The sequence below is a fragment of the Drosophila arizonae genome, chromosome 5 (genome assembly GCF_054131065.1).
Source record: "Drosophila arizonae isolate 15081-1271.41 chromosome 5, UAZ_ARI_1.0, whole genome shotgun sequence".
NCBI lineage: Eukaryota > Metazoa > Arthropoda > Insecta > Diptera > Drosophilidae > Drosophila > Drosophila arizonae.
In genome coordinates this window covers 22768135-22789954 of record NC_142925.1, presented here as the reverse complement: position 1 = coordinate 22789954, position 21820 = coordinate 22768135, and the positions used below count along the sequence as shown (strand labels likewise).

General features: G+C 41.1%; 1 protein-coding gene across 4 annotated transcripts; it reads left to right on the top strand.

Moving 5' to 3' along the window:
• The first annotated feature begins 1350 nt into the window (after positions 1-1350).
• On the top strand, positions 1351-21706 carry Alk (Anaplastic lymphoma kinase). 4 transcript variants are annotated; one of them, XM_089471272.1, is made up of 9 exons: positions 1351-1480; positions 10455-11720; positions 11795-12491; positions 12582-13074; positions 13143-13330; positions 14283-14460; positions 14519-15552; positions 15619-15826; positions 15888-21706. In XM_089471272.1, the coding sequence occupies exons 2-9, from the start codon at positions 10866-10868 to the stop codon at positions 17548-17550; spliced, it is 5316 nt and encodes a 1771-aa protein (XP_089327398.1). In that variant the 5' UTR covers positions 1351-1480; positions 10455-10865; the 3' UTR covers positions 17551-21706. The 4 variants fall into 4 exon arrangements, with proteins under 4 accessions (XP_089327398.1, XP_089327396.1, XP_089327397.1 ...); XM_089471270.1 differs by lacking the exon at positions 1351-1480 and adding an exon at positions 1494-1653; XM_089471271.1 differs by lacking the exon at positions 1351-1480 and adding an exon at positions 3902-4125.
• Positions 21707-21820: the final 114 nt, after the last annotated feature.

Here is a 21820-nt window from a genome sequence, read left to right as displayed (position 1 = left end):
ATTAAGACCTAATATGTTATGCTTAGGCTAAATTCTGTTTTCCTTTTAGTTTTATGCTGTGTTAGATTTAATTAAAATTAAAATATATATTTATTCTTTTATTCTTTTGTAGTGAACTTCAAATTAAAACTGGCTTCTTCATTTTATTTTTAGGTAAGCTAATATTAATATATTAATATATTATTGAATACTTCTCAAATATTTCATTAGATATTATTCTTTATTTCAAATTTTAAATTCATTTTGAATACTTAATTCATTCTACTAAATTAATTGCATATACAATATATACATATGTATCTACATATATAAAATTAAAGCTGCATTGGAGTTTTATAAAATTACATTTTTAAATTTATATGATATAATATTATTATATGATGTGTATGCTAAATAAAAATGTAATAAAATTGGTCATATATATTTGTTGTTGTGAATGTTAAAAAATATTTAAGTCGGGAGTGTCAGTTTCTACATTTTTACATATTTAAAGAAATGAAAAAATTTTGTTTAATGATAAATGAAATTTAGAATATGAGGATATTTTTAATATAATATAATAACATAGCAATATTAATTTGATATTAATGTTAATTTATTATTACATACCAATATTTTAAACCATTTCTAAAATATTATTACACAACAATGTTCTTTCTCGTTAATCTGCCATCATAATTTCTTTACGGCAAAAATAAACCCATTGCGCACTGTAATTAGTGTCGATCATTCAGCTGAGGCACATTTCCGCTCGGAGTAGGAGTAAGACTTCATGTGTGTGAGTGAGAGAGAGTGTGAGAGAGAGAAGAGCGATGCAGTTGACTGCAGTTCATTTAGTTCATTCGCAGCTACCACAAGAAAGATTGTCGCAGGCAGGGCTAAAAATAGCTGAGATGCAGCAACAGTTGCAACGGGACATTCATCTTATGGAGCACGCAACGATCGCCGGCACAGTAATGCCTCGATAGATTCTGCGGCCAGGTAGCTCACTGAGAATGCATGGATATTCGGGCAATCGATGTCCGAGTAGCCGCACACCCGCTGTGCGTACGTGTGTGTGCGCGGGTGTGTGTGCGGGTGTGAGTGTATTTACAGACGGCTCACAAGTCAATTGCGTTGAATCCACTTGACGCGACGCCAGAGACAAAACAAACAAGCAAACAAGAGACGCCAGAGCGGAGACTGAAGCGGGCAGCAAAACAAGAACAAACAGTCAGGATGCTGGCGAGCGGCCGTGAGAAAAATCTGAGAAGAAGACAGAAGACAGACGACGGAAGACAGAAGACAGAAGACAGAAGCAACGACAGAGATTGGGCTGCGTCTGGGGTCGATCTCGGCGACGCGCGTCGCCTCAGTTGGCAGTCGTCATTCGCGTCTCTCAGTTGTCGCCTCGACGCAATTGTCCGATTCATACGAAAGCGAGTCGAAGGCGAATCAAAATAAATAAAATAATACAAATACGCTACGTGCGCGGATTTAAGTGAGTGTAATTGAATCGAAAGTACAACTTCCAGATACGAAAGACGAAATACGAATTTCGCCAGCAACAGATGCAGATACAGATACAGATACAGATACAGATACAGATACAGATACATTTGGAATAGAGCCGAGTCGAAGGGCGCGTGTGGCTGGCACGCGTCGCATGCCGCTGTGAGTTGCCCCACCTACTAAAATTGTTGTGCGTGTGTGCGTGCGTGTGTGATTTATAAATAAATGTGCGTTATTTTTGCTGCTGCACAGCCACGAGATAGACGCACTCAAAAACAAAGACGTCGCTAGACTCGTGACGCTTTTATGTGCAATTCGCATAGTTTGCAATTTGCGCTGCTCTAAACATTTTACAGTCCCGTTTACGGCTGCGAATTTTCACGAAAACTCGCAGCTGAACGGCGGAAAATCTCAGCAAGATTTTCCCTTGCGATCGGTCTTTGACGCTGCGACTCGTCGTCGTCGTCGTCGTCGTTGTTTTTCTTGTCTGCGACTGTCTCTAAATATATTTAAAGTATATCTATATATGTATGTATATGTATGTATAGATGTATGGGAATCTTGTGTGTGCGCACCATATAGTAGATATACTTATACTCGATTCTGTATAAATACAAGCGTATATACATATGTATATACATCTGTGACTTCCGTTTGCGATCGTTGCTGTTGTTGTTGTTGTTGTTGATGTTTTCCCATTTTGATTTATTGCTGAGGCATTTGAATTTGCTTTTACTCTTCTGAGGATTTTCTATTAAAAGCAATGTGAATTATGCCTCTAATGGAACCCTTAATGATTGCTAATCTTATTCTGGATCTGTGTAGAACAAACTATCCGTGACGCATTGCCAAAAAAAGAAATCACTTACGATACCCTAAAACTAATGCGACTAGCTAAGGGTATATATAATTGGTAATACACATATATGGTATGTTACTGAGAAACTATTATTGGTAAGGATAAGTAAATTTGAATTTAATATTTTCAAATCTTAAGTTGATTTGCAATATATATTTTATAGTTTTGGCAGATCTCCTTTATGCTCTATAATTAGATTAGTTATGCGACTCTAGACAAATAATAATAATAATAATAATTACATTGAGTAAGTAGATTTATTTAGGCTTTGATACCTTAATACCTTACATCAGAGTGTGGATTCGCGTACAACTGAAAGAATATTAAGTTTAGATACATTGCATTCTTCAGTGTGGCTTTCGGGTTGTCTAAACTATGTACTAAGAAATGTTTCACTTTTGACATATTCCATCATGAACATATATATATTTCTTATAGACTTCTCCGTTATACCTCAGAATCAGTCTCAGCTGAGTACTGTCTTCCTCAATAAATTTTTAGCATACTTAATGTTATGCCAAAATAGAATACAATAAATTATTTTGTAAGGCGATAAAATTAAAAATAGCTCTTATTCAAACTCATTATGAATAGCGCAGCATAAATAGCTTACAGTCCTCTACATATAATAGCCTGATCGAGATTAGCTCTCGTTAATCGTGCTCATCGGATGGCAAAGGACTAATCGATTCATTGTTAAATCAATCAACTGCAGCGCACAGGCCACAGGATGCGGCAGCAGCAGCTGTTGAGCCGCAGATTATTCGAGTGCTCGTTGCTCGGATGATAAATGAATTTATGCCGCATCCGTGCAACTGATTAGATGAAATTACAGACGCACACGCCGAGCAGCTGCAGCTGCTTCTGGAAGCTGCTGAGTTAGTGGCGAGGACACAAGTGTTGGTCTGGTCAATACGTTGCCACCACTAAGACTATGACAGCTACGAGCAGCTAAAGGATATTGCAATGCTGTATAGTTTATATAGGGCCAACAGGCAGCGGGTCAGCAGGGCAGCAGGGCAGGGGGGGGGCCTTTGGGCACACTTGCACTGGAGGCGCAAATTGAAAAAGGAAACGTAATGCGGGCTAAGCTGACGCACGGCCATGCCCACAGCGAGTACGCCCACTGTGTGTGTGTGTGTGTGTGTGGCACGGTGTGCGCGGCACTGTTGCCATTTGCCATGCAGCTAAATTCAATTTCCAGCAGTTTGCATTCATTTCCCAAACGCCGACCGACAGAGCGCGCCACTGAGCCAGCCTCCGTCTCGGACCCACTCACACTTGCACTCACTCTCACAGTCGGTCTCCCTCGCTCACCCGCCATCTCTGTCGCTCTTTAACGCCTCCCACTCCCCAGCCAGCAGAGCAACAGCTTTTGCCGCCATAAGTTGCGCAGCGAGTCCTTTTCCGCAGCGAGTAGCGAAATATCCTCGTTTCGTTGGGCTTCCCTCTGTGTATCCTGCACGCAGCTCGATTTCAGCGCAGGATATTCGTTTAACCTGCGCCGCAACGAGAGCCAGACGCTGTCGGGTTCGTCGCCTCTGGGCTGCCTCTGGATGCTGCCACGGCTGCTGCCACGGATGCTGCTGCTGCTACTGCCGCTGCTGTTGGCCCGCACGAGAATTTCCCAATTTCAGTCTTCGTTTGCCGAGCGTCGTGCGCGCAAGTATCCAACAGATACACGGATACACAGCGACTCTGCCACAGAGCGCAGCATCTACAACAACTGCAACAACAGCACAAGAAAAAGCAAGAAAAAAGAAAATTTTTCAGCTGTAAGAGCATTGAAAATTTGTATTGTGAAAAAAAAGAAATGAAAAACATCAGAAATAAGTGCAAATGTGTTAAAGTGTAAACGTTTTTTTCCCCGACAAGAGAAATAGAATAAAATTAGTTAAGAAAACGCTTTGAATTGCTTTTAGCCTGTTAAGCTGACCGAAATGTGCGCGTTATGGTAATTGAAATGATATTTGCCTATACGAAATTTATAAAAATATATATATGCTGATATACATAGATATTTGGCAAGTGCTTCTGTGGCATAGATTTGGAAGAAAATTTCGTGTATAAAAAGGAAATTATTATAAAATAAGAAAATGAAAAAGAAATTGCTGCAAAGAAAATTTCATTACTTTGCTACTGTGTCTGTGTGTGTGTGTGTGTGTGTGTGTGTACGAGTGTACATGGTGTGTTTCTGTGTGTAGTATCTTTTGTGCGCCTCTGTATCTATGTATCTGTGAGATACGCAAAACAATTTGTCTGCGCCATTAGTAGCGAACGATTCTCTTGACGTGTATGTGTGTGTGCTCGTGTGTGTGTGTGTGTGTGTATTGGTGTGTGTATCCTGCGCACAGCAGCCGACGCCGACATAGCTGTGCGCTGCGTTTCGCATTGGGGCTGGTGATGGTCCAAAGCCTTGGAGCCCTACAGCAGACACCACCCCCCGCACCGCCAGCACCAACAGCACCACCAACAGTAGCCGCAGCTACAGCGGTAGCAGCGCAACATTTGCGGCGTTGACGCAGCTTCAACTCGTCGCAGTTGTTGTTACCGCTGTGTGTGTATCTACAAAATACACACACACACATGCACAGCAAATTCTAAGCTCTCATATTTTTTTCACATTCACATTTTTTGCAACAGTTTTTATTTGCCTGAACTTTCATTTGAAATACAACAATATTTGAATAACATATTTATATTCTTGTTGAGGAAACTGAGATGGAAAAGTAAAAAAGCAAAAATAACTTCATTTTACAGAATTCCATTGAAAACCTCTCACACACACATACAGCAATAATTTATTCCGCATTTCCTAGACTTTTAGCAGTCTGCGATAGTTCAGGTAAAATTATAAAACGGATTTCCACGAAATGTTCCACTAAGTGCATCCAATTATAATGCATCCATCCAATCAGGGAAATTAATAATTCTGAAAACTACATGTCAAAGTGGTAGGAAATCAAAATATTATCTTGAATATTTATAATATCTTGAACCTAAGTTTTCTTGAGTATAGACAAATCTCGCACCTGTTTATAACTTTGAATATGCCTAGACCTTAAGTAGCTGTCGCTTAGCTCCTTCTTACTCAGTCGAATCAAGTGCAAATAAAACAAATAAACAAAAAGTTATAAGCAGATTTTTCTCATTCAATGATTTCAGTAACAATAATAGGACTAATGTTGTTTTAGCATAATTCGTCGCTTATCTAAAAGCAATTTCAGCCAAAGACTAAATGTTTTTATGCTCAGTGAAAAACGTGAAAGGAAAATATTGGTTTAGATTAATAATAATATAAGCTTTTTCTTGTCAGAATTAAATTATTGTATATTTCTCAGCTCTTCAATTACATTAATTATGTTTTATTATAATTGAGTAATTAACTACGATAGCTTTTTATTGAAGACATTACTGATATAAAAAATGAAGTTTTAGCTAAACATAGTTTTATGTCGAACGAGCTGAGCTATAAATAAATTATAGCTCTAGTTAAGCTGACTCGAGAGAAAAAGAAATAAATAAGATGATACTTAAGAAAGGCTTCTTAAATGAGCTCATCCTAAGCAAATTCGAAATTCGTATACAAACTTAAAGCTATAACTGAGGAACCAAAGTCAAGTCACAGTCAAGTAAATAAATAGATTTCCAAAGCCTAAACTTACAAATTTAACAATATCGATTTACATTTGGCAGAATATTCATATATGTATAAATACTAAATATGTTTATATGCACATATATTGTACAGGAATATTAATGAAGCTCAGATTTTGAAATTTAATAATATCGATTAATATCTGCTAGATTATTTATATATATAAATATTAAATATATACGCATATATTATATGGGTGTATAGAGAGCCCCCTAGCGTTGCTGTTCGTTTTTATTAAATTACGACCGTAGTTAATTGAAAGTTAAAACCAATTATATTTACGTTACTACCTGAGAGCTTATCTCCCCCTGTCTCAGCCCACTTTCGGCCTGCTGCTTTAATTAAGCCGGAAAACCGCTGTAGTTGCAGCAGCTTTGCCAGTGTAAGTCGCTGACGTTGGAAAACTTTAACCTCCCTTCCCACCCACAGACACCAACACAACCATCCGACTTGTAATAAAAAAAGAAAATTGACATATTGCTGCAGTTCCTGTGGCCTGCTTGATGATCTCCTGTTCCACTTCACACAGGAGCTGTAGGGCCTGTTGAGGCATCATGTTCCCAGTTCATCTGCACTTCTACGTATTTTGAACCCGTTCTGTCTGCCACTCCCCCATTCTGGCGCCCTCCAGCCCACTCCCAGCTGGTTGACATGCATGTTAGTTAGTTCTGCCTTCTGCTAGTTAGCTCTAAAAAAAAAAACACGCTTCGGCTCTGACAGCTTCTTTTAGCTGTGGCTCTCGCACAACTTTCAGCTTCAATTGCGCTTCCGTTTTGTACTCGTTGCGTTTTGGCTATTGCGTATACGCGCCGTGGTACCGATGAGCTACTCGCTACTTTTTCCACATTTCGCTTTTATTCTACTATGCATAAGTGTGTGCGAGTGTGTTTGCTGATGTGTGTGTGTGTGTGGTTGCAATTTGGTGTGTATTTACGATTCTGTTTTGTTGTTGCTTTCGTTGTGCTGGTTGTACAACTGCGGCAGCCATTTTGTATAGCATGCTTAGCGCGTACTATGAAGTTACACACACTCGCACAACAAGTGAGAGTGAGGGAGAGAGGAAGCGCGAGCGAGAGCGAGAGAGGCAGAAAGATGGATAGTTAGAGCGAGTGAGGAAGTCAGAGAGGGAGAGTTATACACACTCTCACACATAGCGAGTGAAATTCCTTCTTCTGTTTTGTGTTGTTGTTGTTATTTTTTATTTTTGTGCAGATTTTCGGCATCTAGAACAAAAATTTCCCAACTTTTTCGCTTGGAATATTTGATATTATTTTTTCTCATTTACTGTTTGCTGTTTGCCTCACCAAAAGCAACGATTGGCACAGCACCACAATCGACAACAGTTAGCCAATACAACAACAAAAACAAGAACAACAACAATAGACAATATACTATACACAGCCAGCAAGAAAATGGCCCTAAAGAAAGTTTTCAATTCGAAATGGAAGAAATGCATTTCTGCTTATTTTCTCGCCCCTTAAAAAGTAAACCTAGCCAAAAACTATGAGCAAATGGTCCTCTACATGCATGAGTAGCTGCTGTAAATGAGTGTACGTGTGTGTGTGTGTGTGTCTGTAGAAGCCGAAAGTAAAATGTTAAAAGTGATATTATACGACGCCCCTGAAATAGCGAGTAGCTTCGCCTGTTGTTGCTCTAATAAGGCATTGCAAGATTTTCAATTTAAGCAGACTTGTATGTGAAAAATTATAATTGATTTGCTTGATTTGCAGATCAAAAATTGTATTTATTTATAATATATAGACTGGGCTATATATCAGCAAAAATTCATATTCAATTTATGCTTTAACGTTTTGTCGGACACATGTATGCTTTAGTTGCAACAATTGCAACAATTAAGGTTAGGCATGATTTCATAAATGAGAGCATTTTACACAGCTTTATAAATATCGAAAATTTAGGCTTCAACGAAACCGAGAAATTCGCAATATATATTTTTCTGAAATATGCATAATTTATATATGAACTGTGTGTTATAAATTAATGCATATTTTTTAAATTTATAATGGCAGAATGCAGTATATATTTTTATAAATGAATATATATAATGTTTATTGTTAATTTATACATATTTCTGTTAGATTATAATTGTGTAGAAAAACTTCTTTATTCAACATTTACTAGAATCTTATTCATGATTTGTTTATATTTTAATCATTTACTTTTTGAATTCATAAAATAAAATATTAAAAAAAAAAATTTAATAATAATAATAATGTTAATAGTAATTAAATAAATAAGTAAATAAAAATATTGCATACAAAAAGTTATTCAGGTCATCAGCTATAAATATATGAAGCAGAGTAATCCCCTTAAGATTACGACTTCGGCAAAATTAAGTTAACTCAATACTTAGCTTTATCAGTTTAATTTAATTTACATAGATCTATATTTTCAATATTCTTCGTGGAATAATTTTCTTACTGCAATTCTCGTAAGACGGCGCAAAGGTGCATAATATATAATAATTTTAGGAACCACAAATTATTCCAAGAACTGAAATAATTGTTGGTATTTCCCGGAACTGTGCGGAATATAATATATAATAATTAGTTGCAGAACAAATCCCACAAATACACTGGCTTATTGAAAGCTCATTGCCAAAATAATGGCTGTGTTTACAGCTAGAGTCACCTGTCGAGCAATTAGGGCGCCTCTATCATTGACCCATTTTCGGTTGTTTTTAGGCACCATTAACAATTCAGGCAGCTTGCACAATTGTTAGAGACAAATTGAAAACGGTCCTCGACAAATGTCAAACAAAACGAATCATCGATTTTCTGCTCTGACCATGAGCCAGGGCTGTCAAGGGGGCGGCTGAACGTGCGGGGGGATGGCTTCCTTTCAGGGCCTTTATTGCATTTTTCGTGTTCTATTGTGCAAAAATTGTTCAATGCCTGGCGGCTGGGCTCAAAGTGCATTTGGTAGTTGACAGTTTCTGGATATTTGATGTTATTTGATGTTATTCGATGCACAATCCAGGGGCAAGCGAAAGAGCTGGGTGTGGGCTTATCGCCGTGGGCGATACTCTAGGCGATTTGTAGTGCATCAATTGAATTGCTGTGTTCACCGAGGGAGCCTAAGAAAGGATGTAGTTAGAGCAGCACTGAAATTTAATGTATATATATATATAGACAATCGATCATTGGAATATAAATAAATATTAAATAAACTATTCTGTTCTTAAAGGTATTATTCAGAACTAGGGCGAGGGCTTGGAAATTTCTAACCCTTACGCATTTTAAAGACTAAAGTTAATTGAGCTTGAGTCTTACCGATGAAAATTATTATATATTATTATATATTTAAATCTATTTATTTATTTAAATCAAATAATAAAACTAAAATGAAGAACTATGTAGCAATAGTGGAAGATGAGAAAGTTAAATGGCAGCGAAATAATATAAATAGTTATAAATTATTTTCTTATTTATTGGAGACTAGAACTACCCTAAAATTAAGATTGGCTTATGATCTAAGCAAAGACAACTGAGGCCTTAAATTTATATATAATAATTAAATTATATATAATAATTAAATTAGTAAATCAAAGCTAAAACTATTTATTAAAATAGAGTGCAATCGATCCAGATAGAGTATTTCTAGTTTCCGTATGGATGTTTGTCTATAGCTAAAAGAGAGAGCTTGAGTCTATTGTAGATGAATTGTATTTATTGTGATGCTTCTTTTGTCGAATGGAATTGATTTGAATGTTACTTACATTGCGTTGCAGGCTTAGGTTTATAAGTATGTCCTTATTACAGTTACAAGTAGGACTACCTATAAATCGTCTTAAAATTCTGAACTATGAAATGGATTTGATTTTGTAAGCGCTTTAAATATATAAAATGACTTAACGAAAGATACTATAGGACTCGTTAGATAACTATCGAGTGATAACATTTTATATATTTTTTGAATTCACACAAACTCCTAAAGCTACTATATTTTGTACTATATTTATACATTTTATTATTAGTAATTATTATTGTATTAAATTCCAATTAATACACGTCTTTTACTTGATAGCCTCTGAAATCGTAATTAAAGTAACTATGAATTTTCTTGTTTAAATTTAGTATAAGTTCAATGGACTAGTCTCTCCACCTGTTCATTCTTTTATCTCGAGGCATTTGTTACTGAAATTTCATTTCCAATTGAACTCTTTAGCAATCGATCAAGCGTAGTGCTTTCACAGACTTTAATTAGTGTCAACAATTGTGGAGGGGAAGCTTTCAGGATGTTCCAATTGGGCGTATGGAAATGCCATTACGTGGGCACTTGTAACGGTATCTGTGCACGCATTAAAAGTCAAAAGTCATGAAGCGTTATTAATTTGCATATTACACACTCTCTATATATATATATATATGTATATATGTATCTGTCCCTATCTATAGCTGTTTCTATCGCTCTTTCTCTTTGCAGATTGCCAAACCACAAAAACAAAAGCAACAACAGCAGAGCTAACAAAGCAACTTTACACACACCCACACATAAACACACACACGCACACAGACACACCCACACCCCCACACACCCACACACATATAAACACAAACATTTGAGCAATGTGCTGCCTGCATCTGAAGAACTTTAAACGCGCGACTCGTGTGCCCGCCCAGCGGTCAGCAAATTCATTGCCCAAGTGCCACAAGAGCTAAAAAGACATCAAATCGAAGCTTAAAGGAGCAGCAGCTGGACTTTGTCAGCCAAAACAACAACAGCAACAACAACAACAACAACAACAGTAGCACCTGTAACATACACACATATATATTGACAGCTATCATTCACACACGCACACACTCTCACACACTCACACGCAACTCGAGCGGCATGCCACGCCCACTGGTGGTCAGCCTGCTGTGGCTGCTGCTGCTGCTGGGCGGGCCGTCGGCGTGGGCGCAGCGACCGCTGCTGAATCACACCTTCAACTCGCTGCCCATGTCGCAGCACCAGAGCAACAGCTACAACAACTACAACAACTATCAGGGCTCAGGCAAGCAGCTGCGCAACGGCCGACTGCACGAGCAGCCGCAGCCGCTGCCGCTGCCGACGCTGCCGGGACTGGCCCAGCCCGTCCATGTCTACGACGACTACGAGGGTGAAGCCAGTGCGGGCACCTTTGGCTCGCGTCCTCCGCCCGGCAGCCGGCGCGACACGCGTCGCCGCCAGAATCTGTCGCATGTGGGCGCCGGCGGGCTGCCACGCCCCGAGCGCGGCAATGGGCAGCGCGGCATAGAGTCGCTGCGCAAGGAGCTGATGAAGCCGTCGGTGGGCGGACCCGGCGGCGGTATCAGCGGCAAGAGCACCGGCTACGCCTCCTACTCGGCCACCTCGTCCATTGGCAAGATCGATGGCCTGGGCGGCGTGGGCTCCGCCGATCGCTATGGGGAGCGACTGCGCCAGCCCCCCGGAGGAGTGAGCGGAGCAGCCGCCATGACTGCTGGACCCTATTCCACACGAGTTCCGCCGTTGTACGCGGGCATGGACAGCCAGCCGATGCGCACGTACCCGCGCAAGAACTCCATCAGCGAGCTGCTCAAGCTGAAGAAGAGCTTCAACCAGGCGGACGAGCCGGTGCGCAGTGTCACCGATGGCAACATGGATGGCGACCCCGACGGCGATATGGATCAGATCGACCCCATACAGCAGATCAAGGAACGCATACGAGACACAGCACCCAAGCCGGTGAGTTACGCAGGGCAACGCCAGCTCCTGCGAATCGAGTCCAATTTAACATCCCTCTCCTTCCCCACATGCAGAACACCTATGCTCCACACACGGAGTCCACGCCCTCGACGGAAATCGAGGATTTGCTGGGCGTCAAGTGCAACTTCGAGACGCCCTGCGCCTGGGAGTGGACCGAGAACCTGTCCGATGGCTTCCAGGTGATCAGCGGCACGGAGCTGGCCAAGAAGAACTTGACTGGCCTGATGCCGGGTCCAGTGGCCGACAGCATAGACGATGCCAATGGCCACTTCCTGTACGCCCGGGTGCTGCCGAGCACCCGCCAGCTGAACCTGACCTCGCCTTCGTTTAGCACCACGCTGGAGCGCTGCTTCCTGGAGGTCTACATGCACCAGAGCGACATGAGCCACGGACTGTCGCGGGTGGTTGTGGAGCCGCTGCATCCGCAGGAGAGCAGCTGGGTGCCCGCCGAGATACAGGGCGACAACTTCCGCCAGTGGACGCACAAGCTGTTCCGGCTGGGTCGCATTTCGCGCGACTTTCGCATCAAGTTCGAGGTTGTGCCCGAGCTGAAGCCGGGCCAGAAGGCGCATGTGGCACTGGACAATCTGCGCATGGTCAACTGCTTCCCAGAGGGCACCAAGTCGGAGAAGTGCAGCACCTCCCAGGTCAAGTGCATGATGAACAAGGTGCCCGTCTGCATACCCCTGCCGCGCATCTGCGACATTACGCGCGACTGCGACGACGCCGAGGACGAGCTGCAGTCATGTGGTGAGTAGTTCGCGGGCCATTAGTCCATTCATCCATTATCGCCAGGCGGGTGCAATAGTTCAAGCTCTCTTATCTTCTATCGCCTCGCAGACAAGATACCCTACGGCGGCCGCTGCGACTTCGAGGAGGACTGGTGCGGCTGGCGGGACTCGGGCAAGACCACATTGACCTGGTCACGGCACACTGGCTCCTCGCCCACCCACGACACGGGCCCCGACGGCGACCACACCCAGCAGCATCTGCTGAACACCACCGGCGGCTACTATATGCTCGTCAACATGAACCAGCACATCAACAACTCTGATAAGAGCTCCATTATCGGCTTTGCCAGCAATGCGATCATGCTCAGCAAGACCTTCAATCCGCCGCCCTCGGTGCATGGCAACTCGGACTCGCCCTATCGCAACTCGTGCGTGGTGCGCTTCTACATACACCAGTTCGGCAAGAATCCGGGCAGCATCAATCTCTCCGTGGTCGAAATGAAGGAGAAGGAGAACATCACCACCACGCTCTGGTGGAGCACCAAGAACCAGGGCAGCGACTGGCTGCGCGCCGAGTACGTCCTGCCCAACATTACGGCCAAGTAGGTTCAAGTTGACTCCGATTCGCTGGCAAGCCCCATTAAACTAAATTTGATTGATCTTCTTTCAGATACTATCTGCAATTCGAGGCACGCATGGGCATGCGCATCTTCTCGGATGTGGCTGTCGATGACTTTTCGCTCAGTCCCGAGTGCTTTGGCCTCAACATACCCGAGGAACATCTCAATGGGTACAATTACTGGGACGTCAGGCACAATCTAAAGAGTCCGGCGCATCACGACTTTGAGCATACAAACTGTAAGTGGGAAATCTGCTTAATAAATTGCTTACCATTTAACACTCTGAAAGAACAACATTGAAAATGTGAAAAATAATTAAAGTCATATTCGACTTTATAGATCAAATTATAAGGCATTCAAATAAGGATTCTTAAACAAACCGAAATTCAATTCAATATGTAATTATTCGTGTTAATTCACGCAATGCAATTCAAAATATGTATTGCTCGCGCAATTATTATTTATTTTCAAAGATCGATAACTACGCCTAGTTTGTGTTATCGATTAAAAATATCAAAAATTAGTCATAAAGTTTAATGTCCTACATTTTTAGAGCTAGAGTCTTACAATTTTGTATACAGATTCGTATTTAGTTTAGAAAACCTCGATTCTTCCTTCAGAGGATTAACAGAGCAATAAAGTGGTATAAAAGTGCGTTAGATATGAAATGGAAATCCGAAATAAATTAAGGACTTAAGAATTATTTCATTACTTTTATTATAATTTTTTTTTATGACAAGGTTTTAAGTCTACAAAATTTTATATGAATCTAAAATAAGATGTTATATTAGATTTGCATCAAATAATTTCCCAACTTACTCGATATATGTATATACTCTTTATTCTCTTGAATGTTTACTAAAATTGATGTAATGGAACTTTGTATGATTAAAGTTGTAGTAGTAGTAGTTTTATATAGGACACTTCAAATAGGGAATGATCTAATGGACTTTAATTGAAAATGAAAATTATAGTCATTGGATGTTCTGAAAATCGTTTGAAGGGTGGAGGGATAATTACTGAGACAGTTTCACATGAGGAAGTGGGTGAATTAGTGATAGGTGTGGGTGGGTGATGATTTAGTTGTAAAAGGCATAGTACATACTAATATCAAAGCAGCAGCTCCAGGTGACTAGAAGTGTAGTTTAGCTGATTTAACGCTCGATGTATTTTTCTATTACCTCTTACAGATTTAGAATTAACGACGTGCGATACGAGAGGTATGATAGGACCGACACAAGCGCAATGTGAAGTCGCCTACAAGGAGCAGAACCAAAGCCATGTGCTGCGCGAGGTGCACGTCGTGGAGGATCAGAGCACCTACAAGGGCATGCAGAAGTGGAAGGTGCCCAACGAGGGGCACTATACGTAAGTTACACATAAATACCAATGCGGACTCACCTAAGCCCAAATGTTTTCATTGCAGCATCATTGCCAAAGGCGCCAGCGGTGGCCTGGGATCGGGTGGCGTGGGCAGCTCGCGTGGTGCGGTGGCCGTCGCAGTGCTGGAGCTGCTCAAGAACGAGGAGCTGTACTTCCTAGTTGGCCAGCAGGGCGAGAATGCCTGCATCAAGTCCATGGGCACGCACAAGGAGGCCGGCTGCGGCGCTGAGCACGATCTGGACCTGGGCCAGTACAGCTTCCGCTCCAAGCAGGACATGGTGAAGAACATTTACATTGAGAATGGCGCTGGCGGAGGAGGCGGCGGTTCCTTTGTCTTCCTGCTCAACCAGGCCAAGAACGAGGCGGTGCCGCTGCTAGTGGCCGGCGGCGGCGGTGGCCTGGGCATTGGCCAATACATCGACGAGGACTTCCAGCACGGCCAAAAGGCAAAGCCGTTGCAGGCGCCCGAGAGCGGGCAGATCCATGGCGAGCCGTTGAACAAGAAGACCGCCGGACCCGGCGGCGGCTGGCGCGCCAAAGAGGATCAGGCACTGAGCCCCACCTACGGCGCGGCACTGCTGCAGGGTGGCCGTGGTGGCCACTCCTGCTACGTCGAACTGGCCGACAATGGCACCACGGTGCACAGACACGGCCAGGGTGGCTTCGGCGGCGGCGGCGGGGGCTGCAACACCGGCGGTGGCGGTGGCGGCTACGCGGGCGGCGACGTCTACCTCAACGAGTCGAACGGCGAGGGCGGTAGCTCCTACATCAGCAGCAGCCGCAGTCTGCGCGATGCCAGCGAGATCTTTGCGGGCGCCAGTAGCGGCTCAGGCGCCATCATTATCATTCCGGCCATTGAGGGCTGCGGCTGCGACTATCGCTGCGTTGCATTGGACGAGTACAGGTCCAAAGTGCGCTGCATATGCCCGGATGGCTGGAGCCTGAAGCGGGACAACAACACCGCCTGCGAGCGACAGGAGGAGGCGGGCAAGTCATCCTTCCAGTACCTGGTCTCCATCTTGATGGTCTCCCTGGCCGTGCTCTTCATCTGCATTGCGGCGCTCATCTTTATGCTATGTAAGTCGAAGCTGGCATTCCCATAGGGGAGCGCAGCTAATCAACCTGGACATTCTTCTCTTCTAGACAATCGCTATCAACGGAAAAAGCAGGCCAAGCTGCGCCACAAGATGCTCGTGGAGCAGGACCTGCAGCTGAGTCGCCTGCGCCACAACATCGACGACTCCAATCTGAACAACTTCAATCCCAACTATGGCTGCGATGGCATACTCAATGGTCACATCGATGTCAACAGTCTGCCGCAGGTGGCCCGCGAGAGCCTGCAGCTGGTCAAGTGAGTCCACCCTGATGCCTGTCCATTTACATAGCTAATCCTAACACTCCCCTCCCCTCAGTGCACTGGGCAAGGGCGCCTTCGGCGAGGTCTACCTGGCGCTCTACCGCCATCGGGACGGCGATGCCGTGGAAATGCCTGTGGCCGTGAAGACACTACGAGAGGATCCCAAGCGCGAGAAGGAGGAGGACTTCCTCAAGGAGGCAGCCATCATGGCCAAGTTCAATCATCCGAATATGGTGCATCTCATCGGCGTCTGCTTCGATCGCCAGCCCTACTACATTGTGCTCGAGCTGCTCGCCGGCGGCGATCTGCAAAAGTTTCTGCGCGAGAATCGCAACACGCCGGAGCGGCCCTCGTTGCTGACCATGAAGGATCTGCTGTTCTGTGCCCTGGACGTGGCCAAGGGCTGTCGCTACATGGAGAGCAAGCGGTTCATTCACCGCGACATCGCGGCGCGCAACTGCCTGCTGAGCAGCAAGGGTCCAGGTCGAGTGGTCAAGATAGCTGACTTCGGCATGTCCCGGGACATCTACAGATCGGACTACTACCGCAAGGGCGGCAAGGCGATGCTGCCGATTAAGTGGATGCCGCCGGAGGCCTTCCTCGATGGCATCTTCACTTCGAAGACGGATGTCTGGTCATTTGGCATATTGCTCTGGGAGGTGTTCAGCCTGGGTCGCTCGCCCTATCCCGGCCAGCACAATACACAGGTCATGGAGCTGGTGGTGCGCGGCGGACGTCTAGGCTCGCCCACCGAGTGCCCCGTGTCCATATACAAGATCATGGCCGACTGCTGGAATCCCACGCCCGAGGATCGACCCACTTTCACCAGCCTGCTGGAGCACCTAACCGCTTGCACCCAGGATGCGAGCATCATGAATGCCCCGCTGCCCAATATACTCGGCCCCACGGCCGCTGAGCGCGACGAGACGGTCATCCGGCCGCCCAATGGCGAAGAGTTTTGTCTAGCCGTGCCGGACTATCTGGTGCCGCTGCCTGGCAACGGCGCGCCTCATGCGCCCGGAGCAGCGGGCTCCTATGCGCCGACCGCGCAGCGCCAGCAGAACGCCTGCACTCCGCCAGCTGTTACCTCACCTGCCGCGCCCAAGCCCGCCCTGCCGGAGCAGTTGGAGGGCGCTGGCGCCCTGGGCGGCGACTGCTGGGAGACCTCGTTCATCTTGCCCAACTCGAAGAGCGATCAGCCACTGCTCAGCGCCGGCGCGGTCACCACCATAGCCAGCGGCGACTCGCAGCGGAATCTGCAGTCGTCCGCAGTGGCCTCCGCCATGGCCACGCCCATTCTGCGCTCGCCCACGCACAGCGACGAGGCGAAGCTGATTAGCTTGGATACGCCGCAGCCGACGCCGACGACCATACAGCCGCCGCTCTCGTTCGCCTCCCAGCTGGACGGGATTACGCTGGATCCGGCAGCTCTGAGCAAGAGCCTGGCCAACGGCGGGGCAGGCGGGGCAGGCGGTGCACCGGTGGCCGGTGCCGCCAACGGCAGCGCCAAGCAGTCCTATGCCAATGTGCAGGTGCAGCTGAAGGGCGAGCAGGAGCGGGAGTGCGCCAAGCTGAATGGCAGCCTGCCCACGGGCAATGGGGCGATCATCAATGGGGAGACGGCGGCTGTTGTAACGGTAAACGATACGCCCTTCACCATACAGGGCTACGCAGAGCGCTACAAGGACAACAACAATCATTCCGAAATCAGTTGTTAGGGCGAATCCAAGCACCTAGGCACAAAGTGTTTGGGAAGAAAGCAGAAAATAATTAAATAATAAAAAGGCAGCAACGGCTTTGAGCTTTCGATAAATCCGTTATCGATTAATTGTTGCATCGTATCTTGTTTTTTGGGACCCAGGTCCACTCACAATTTGTTTGAAAGCTAAAAACGCATGACGAATATTTAAAGAAAACAAAATGAGAAACAAACACGAGTGAGAAGTTCACAAAATTGTATTGTAATTTAAAATTTAAAATTTGTATGCGCAAAGCACACACCCACACGCAGACACACACACACAAAATTACAAGTGAAATGAGAAAGAGAAACAAATTATAAGAATTAGTTGAAAGTTAGTTTTAGTTTTAGTTAAGCTTAGTTTTTGTAAGCCGTTAGTTTTGCCAATTGCAAGAGGTTGTATATAAGTATATATGATGTATTTATCTTGATTTTGCTGCGATTATAAATTCAACTCTTTTTTTTTTTTTTTTTTTTTTTGATACACTTATTATTAGTTTAATTTTGTAAGCTGATGACTGAAATGCTAAACAATATTCCTAAACAACAACAAATTTGCTTATATTTTATATGAATACTCCAGACAACAAGAACAACAACAACAAAGTGTACCAACGCATATAGTCATTTATTAATTTATTTTAGCTACTTTTATTTTATTTTCTAAATAAAAAATGCAACGTAGTCCATATACAAACAGCGAGTATAAAAATGTTATTTTATTTTATAATATTTTTGTTATTGTTTAAGCTTGATTTTATTTTTGTGTTTAACCTGTAAATAAAAGCTTCCGTCGTAGCATATGAACTTACGTATTTTATATCTAAGCTAACTGTAGCATGTAAAATATATATACACATACAAAAAATATTGAGAAAAATTGAAAAAATAGTAAAAAAAAAATACAATTTACAGGGTGATTTTTATGAAAATTCAGTTGTATGTTTGAAAAACAAAAACAAAAAAAAAAAAAAAAAAAAACAAATATTAGCGTAAAATAACGAGAAGATTAAAAAAAAAAAAAAAAAAAAAAAAGGAAAAAAATGTTTTCTTTTTTTCTATTTCATAATTTACGTTGGGCGCCATATTTCGTTTAAGAGTTTAAAAGTAAGAAAACATTACGCGTTTAATGAACAATTTTTGTAAAATAGTTTCATGTTTTGCGTTGGCCAAGCAAAGGCGAGCAGCAACTCGCATTTGTTTAAATAATTAACAAAGAGAGAAAAAAATACAAAAGAAAATATTATTGGAAAAAAATGTTGTTTCTGCATGTGTTAAATTGCAACGGTCGAAGCTCGTGGCCGAGCAGAGGTGATTATTCAAATTTTACATTTAGTTCAGACGAAACAAACAAGCTTTAAATTATATAATTTTTATAAAAATATATATACACAATGACATAAAATATACAAAAGGAAAAAAATTAAAATGCATACATATTTATATTAAACAAGGAACAACAAAAAAATATAAAAAAAATATAAATAAAAAATAAAACTTGAAAAATTATACAATACACAAATAAAAAAATTAAAAATTAAAAATTTATGAAATGAAATTCAATGGACGCTAAAAATATTAATGAAAAACATTTAATTTATATGATGTATATGTATATTAACTGTAAGCATATTCAATGTGTGTTTAGAGCATCCATATATGTATGTATATATATATGCATAACGATATATATCGCTATATATATGTGTATGCATATAACGAAAGATAATATTATGTATATGTATATGTATATGTTTTGCTTATGTACAAGTACATTTATATGCGCATACATGTACATATATACATATACATATGTGTGTGTATATATACATATATGACATATATAACTATATATGTATGAGGAACTAAAAAAAAATAATGCTGAATACGCAAAAAATGACAAACATAATAATCGAGCATGTAAATTACATAGGTCTAACATCCGACAAAAACAAAAAATTAAGAATGTGTACAAATAAAAATTAAATGAAAAAAATTAATTATAATAAAATAAATATGCAACACATTAATTCGAAAAATTATGAAAAGTAAAACCAAAAAAATGGATAGGAAAAAGAAAATATGCTTCAAATATATCTCAAACATTCACAGCTAACAATTTAGAATCTAACTTTAAAACTTACTTTTTGCTCAAGAATGAGATCGCAAACAGTTTGATTTGCATTCGAATGAGAGAGATCAGAAGTACATATAGTAATTATGTAAATCACGCGGAGAGATGAACATTTATACTACATACTTACTTATATGTGTATCTATTATGGTTGTGCCGAGGCATGTAAGGGCGTTCCCTAAATACAAATACATACCTACGAAAAAAAAAATAAAAACAAAGAAAAAAAAAAAACACAAAAATTAAACAAACATATATATGCGTAAAATATAAGCGAAATTCTCGTACTCAAGCTAAATAGAGTTCAACATTATTCACCAGCTCTTTTGTTTCGACAATATCGTTTCCATTTTGTATTGTATTGTATTATATAGAGGTTGTGGTGGATGGGTCGAAATTGCATTGCATCAAGATCAGTCGAATGGTATACCATTGATAGCTCCTCCATGGATAGCCTGTGTTCCCTTAGTTTTTGATATATCTCCACATCGTAACCTGACAAACTACTTACCTTGTGTACCTAAAATCCAGAACCTGACAAGAGTTACTTGCATAAATACATATTTATCACAATTACCAGACGATATACCATATTCAAATGTTGGCGCGCACTTCTTGATCTATTCCAGAATCGTTTTCAGTTCAGTTGCAGACCATCCACTGCTGCCCAGGTAGATATACCTATATATATTTTATTTCAAATGCGTACATATATAGAAATATATGTATATATATTGCCGCCAACCAATATCAGTAGTTTTGGATACACTTCATTGCTCCTCAATAAAATGTCGCAACGAAAATTTATAAAAACAAATATATACACAACAAATACTAAAAATACAAAAAAAAAATTATAATAATAATAATGCTAAGTATATAAAAAACAATAAATAGTATTTTTTATATACTTCAAAAAGAGATAAAAAAAATCAGTTGAAAGTGTAATAAAAAATAAATAAAAATTACGGTACAGGCGTAGACCTAGCTCTAGCTATATAAATATTAAATATAATAAAGTAAAATTGAAGGTTTTCATTTAAATCGTAATTTATTTTGTTACATTTAAAGCAAAACAAAAACCAGATGATAATGACGATGAAGAAGAAGAAACAGAAACGTAAAGACTAGAAAAAAATAAAAATAAAAAACAACATTTTGTAAGCGAAAATGTGAGTTTAGATCGTGAGGCAGAGTTAAGGAAAAACGTGCTAATAATATAATAAATGATAATTATATATATGGAAATTGTTAAATGCGGTGTAGGGGTGCTTGAAGGAGACAAATTGATGATTGAGAGTTGAACTAAAACAAACTAAAAGTAAAAAGCGCTTAAGCATACAACAAAAGTCCATTTAGTATTTACAACATATTAAACAATTCGCAGGCAAGGCACACTCCAAACAAAAACAAAAATCAACACATTTAATAAAATGAAAGTTTTGCTGAACAAATTCTCTCAACTGTAGCTCTCACACGATATTTTTCAAATATAACTAAAAGGCTATTTATGATTTCCTTCAAGACACTTTCAAAGTAGAAATTAAATCGAAGAACGAAACAAAAAGTATATACATACATATATTGTAAACCACCTTTTCTCAAATACTACTCTACATGTCTCAATATCAAGCCCCTGTGAACAAGTTTGTGTACAATTTAATTGGAAACACAAACCGAATTTCAACACATTTGTATGAATCATGAATTTGTCCTTGATTTGTCTGAACAATGCGAACTAAAAAGTGTTTATCGCTCTTTTAATTCCATAATCACAACATCTGACAAACAACCTCTAAAAAAATAAAACAAAAATAAAACAAAAAATTAATATATATATAAAATAAATATATATGATATTGCGAAATCGGTAAAGCCAACGTAAAGACAATTTTAAAGATGGATAGCGTGTAAGCGCATGAATTGTGAAATCTGCAGTGAAAAAAAAAATAATAATAATAAATAATAATAAATGAGAATTCATGTGTACAAAAAAAAATGGAGTCTTCTTATTATCCCAAAATGCCCATTGAAAACAATTTGTATTTATTTTTTACAATTTCCTTAATGGTTTTTTATTTGTTTCGTTTTGTTTTAAATAATTTTTTCTTTA

Bases quoted from the DNA above. Each gene is read 5' to 3' on its own strand.
- Alk (XM_089471272.1), top strand. From the start codon at position 10,866: ATGCCACGCCCACTGGTGGTCAGCCTGCTGTGGCTGCTGCTGCTGCTG. The intron at 14,461-14,518 runs GTAAGTTACACA...TTTTCATTGCAG, and splicing joins CCCAACGAGGGGCACTATAC to CATCATTGCCAAAGGCGCCA. The intron at 15,553-15,618 runs GTAAGTCGAAGC...CTTCTCTTCTAG, and splicing joins GGCGCTCATCTTTATGCTAT to ACAATCGCTATCAACGGAAA.